This window comes from Odontomachus brunneus, unplaced genomic scaffold (genome assembly GCF_010583005.1).
Source record: "Odontomachus brunneus isolate Ranch 3 - 2012 unplaced genomic scaffold, Obru_v1 Obru_scaffold_323, whole genome shotgun sequence".
NCBI lineage: Eukaryota > Metazoa > Arthropoda > Insecta > Hymenoptera > Formicidae > Odontomachus > Odontomachus brunneus.
In genome coordinates this window covers 60,362-64,439 of record NW_022639773.1, presented here as the reverse complement: position 1 = coordinate 64,439, position 4,078 = coordinate 60,362, and the positions used below count along the sequence as shown (strand labels likewise).

The window sequence follows — 4,078 nt, the reverse complement described above, 5'->3', positions numbered from 1 at the left end:
CATCCTCAGCCTCCCCCTCTCTAAATCTCTCCAACCTCCTCAACCACTCCTCCCCCTCTCCCTCCTCCCCAGCACCGATTCCACCATCTCCTGCCAGCTTCCTCTCGCCCCCCATCTCCCACACATGCTCCCATGTCTTCTCCTCCCTCCCACACACTCTACAACTCCTGTCCTCCTCCCCTCCCCAATATATTCCCCCCCTTACCCCCTCTCCCAGTCTATACCTTGCCATCCTGCTCCACCTCTTCTCTGCCCATCCCTTCTTTAAATATCCCGGAACCCCCTCCCCCTTTACCCTCCCATACCAATTATTAAATCTCGCCTCTCTAATACTTTCCCACCTCTCCTCCCTCTGCCCATCCCTATCCCTCATCTCTAGTTCCCCAAAATCCAACTTCCCCTCCTCCCTCCCCACCTCCATCTCCTCTACTCCCATCCCCCTTTCCCCAAAAAATCTTTGCCTCCCCCTTTCCCATCCCGACAATCTCCCCCCTCTCCTGGCCCTCTCCCTTATCTCTTCCCAACACCTTCTTGCCAACTCACTTCCCTTACCACCCGCTAACCTCTCTTCCATCCTCCACGCTCTTCTTCCCGCCCTTATCCTCAGCTTTACCCTTTGCAACTCCTCCCTAATCATATACCCTGGCACCATTCTGCTGACCCCTAACATCCATCTTAAATACCTCTCCTGCATTCTCTCCACCGCTTCCCTCTCCTCCCATCCCCAAATCTCCACCCCATACGCCACCACTGTCCACACCAATGCATCGAATAGCCATATCCTTTTCCCCCAGTCCCCCCTAAACTTCCTCTTCCCTATCCCCCATACTTGCCCCATAACCGCCATCCCCCTTTTAACCCTGTCCCTTACTTGCTTTTCCTGCCCCCCATTATTCTGAAATATATACCCCAAATATTTAAATTCACTCACTTCCTCCACCTCACCCCCTTCCCATCTCCACCTCACTCTCCTTTTCCTCCCTCCCCCCCTCTTGAACCTCATTATTTTTGACTTCCCCACATTCACCTCTAATCCCTTATCCCTCACATACCTCTCAAACCTTCTCATCATCGCCCTCATATCATCCTCCTCTTCTGCCAACAACACCACATCGTCCGCGTACGCTAGCGTGTATACTCTCTCCTCCTTCAATCTCACCCCTCCCCACCCTCCTTTCCTCATCTCCTCCTCCAGGTCCGCTATCAATAGGTTAAATAACCCTGGACTCAGTGGACATCCCTGCTTCACCCCTCTTCCCGTCCAAAATTGCTCACTCCTCTCCTCCCCCACCCTCACCCTACTCCTCGTTTCCCTCATCAAGTCCTCACATCTTCTCACCAACCCCTCCCTTACTCCCCTCCTTCTCATCGCCCTCCATAATATCTCTCTGTCCACTGAATCAAACGCTGCTCTCAGATCCACAAAAAACGCAACCAACTTTCCTTTCCCTCTGCTTATCTGTTTACCCACCAAGTGATTCAATACATATATATTGTCAATCGTTCCCATTCCTTTCCTGAACCCCGTTTGATTCTGCGGTACCATCCCCCCTTCCTCTATCTCCTTCTCCATTCTTTCCCCCAACACCATCGCATACACCTTGTACGCCGACGATGTTATCGTTACCCCCCTATAGTCCCCTACCCTCTCCCCATCCCCCTTCTTTCTTATCGGTACTATTATCCCCTCATTCCATTCCTCTATCCATTCCTTCCCTCTCCACACCCTATCACATACCTCCCACAACCCATCTATTACCCTCTCCCCACCATACTTCCACACCTCTCCAGGAATATCGTCCTCCCCCACCGCCTTCCCATCCTTCAACCTCCCCACCGCTCTCTCGATCTCCTCCCTTGTAATCCCCGGTTCCCCATCCTCCTCCTCCCTCCCCCTTGTCCCTCTCACCACTCTTCCCTCCACTCCCCCCATTAAGCCTTTAAAGTACTCCGTCCATTCCTCCATTTTGATCCCCTCGTTCACCCCTCTTCTCCTCCTTCTCTCCCTATTCACTACCTCCCACACCTGACCTTCCGTCTTCGCATTCCTAGCCACCTCCGCCCACCTCTCTCCCTCTTCCTTTCTCTTCCTCTCGCACAGCTTATTATATCCTCCTTTAACCTCCCTATATCTCTCCCCTCCTCCTCCCGTTTTCCTCCACTTTCTTAACTCCCTCCTTACCTCCCTCTTCTCTCTCCTACACTCTCGGTCCCACCATCCTCCCCCTCCCACCCCCCCAATCTCCCCCTGCCCCTCCCTCATTATTGCCTGTATATCCCCTTTGATCTCCTCCCATCCTATATCCTCCCTTTCCCTTCTCGCTCCCCTCTCTATTCTCTCCCTGAACTCTCTCCTGCCCTCCTCCGTCCACCTCCACCTCCTCCCTCTCCCTCCTCCTACCTTTCTACTGATCCCCCCTCCCCCTTTAATCCACACCACCACCGGAAAGTGATCTGAATCTACCCTATCCTCCACCCTTATCCTTTCCACTCTCTCCCATACTTCTCCGTCCCCTACCACATAATCCAACACTGATACCCCCCTTCCCCCTGCATACGTCCACTCCCCCTCTTCATCCCCTTTCCCACACCCATTAAATATATACCACCCCTCTTCCTCCAATCTCCTCAGCAGCTACCACCCCTCCCTGTTCACCTTCATGTCTCTCGACTTCCTACCCCCTCCTCCCCCTCACTTCCCTCCATTCTATCCAACCCCCTAACTCCCCCGTCCTCGCATTGAAATCTCCTCCAACAATCGTTCTTATCCCCTTCCTTCCATCCGCCTCCCATCCCCCAACCCTCTCCCATATCTCCTTCATGTTTCCGCTAACGTACACCCCCACTATTCTCCATTTCTCACCTCCTACCCTTATCACCCTCATCATCATTCCCTCCATCTCCCTCATTTCCTCCTCTTCAACCACTTCTATACCCTTCCTTATTCCCATCATCATTCCCCCTATCGCCCTCCCTTTTCTGTTCCTCCTACTCGCCCATTGCATCTCCCATTTAAACTCCCTCGACAATCTTCCCCTCACCCTCTCCCACCCCCCTTTCTCCATCCACGTCTCCGACATTACCACTATATCCCATTCCTCTATTTCCTTCCAGAACTCCCTTTCTTTCCCCCTAATCCCCGCCACATTCCAAAAAGCCACTTTCACCATCCCTCCCTCCTCTCCCCCATCCCTTGCCTCCTCACCTCTCCCCTCCATCCTCACTCCTCCACTCTCCCTTCCCCCTTCGTCCCCATCCCTCCGACTTTCCCCTCTCCTTGTCCTACTTCCCCCTGCTCCTTCCCTCCCTCCCTACCTAATCCCCCCTCCCCCTTCCCCCGATGCCTCATTACCCTCTTCTCCTCTTCCGAATGCCTTCCCCTTCCTCAATCCCTCCTCCTTCTCATCCCGGAACCACCACTCCCCGTTTATCATCGCCCTATTCACTCCCATCCAAATCCTCGCCCCCTTCTTTTCCTCCACCCTGACCGCCTCTCTAAATCTCCATCTAGCCCGCCTTTCTCTCCAAGTCAAATCCTCTTCTATCCAAACCTTTCCCCCCCTCAATCCTTTCTTCCTTCTCATCACCTCCCTCTTCCCCTCCTCCGTCTCTAGCTTCACCACTGCCATCTCCCCCCACTCTTCTCTTCCCGTTCTCATCGTTCTCGCCTCCTCTACCTTCACCTCCGCTCCTATGCTCCTGAATATCTCCCCTATCACATTCCTCACCTCCTTCCCCTCCCCTTTATACCCTTTCACCACTACATTTCTTTTCCTTTCCTGCCTTTCCATTCTTTCCCACGACCATTCCATCTTCCTTACCCTCTCCTCCACCCCCTTATCCTCCCCTCCCTTCACCCCCCCTTCCTCCAGCTTCTTCACCCTCTTCTCCAATTCCTCCATTCCCTTCCCCTTTCCCTTTATGCTCATACTCCCTTCCCACTTTCTCTCCAGCTCCTCAATTCTCCTCTCCATTTCCTCCTTCTCTTTTCTCCATTCCTCCTCTCTTCCTCTCATACTCTCTAGCTCCCCCATTATCATATTCACCCTATCCTCCATTCTCTCCTCCATCCCTTCCC

General features: G+C 53.4%; 1 protein-coding gene across 1 annotated transcript; it reads right to left on the bottom strand.

Annotated features, from left to right (window-relative positions):
- Positions 1 to 3,311: 3,311 nt before the first annotated feature.
- On the bottom strand, positions 3,312 to 4,070 carry LOC116853447 (microfibrillar-associated protein 1-like). Its single transcript, XM_032834545.1, has one exon. It carries the CDS (start codon positions 4,068 to 4,070, stop codon positions 3,312 to 3,314), a length of 759 nt encoding a protein of 252 aa, XP_032690436.1.
- Positions 4,071 to 4,078: the final 8 nt, after the last annotated feature.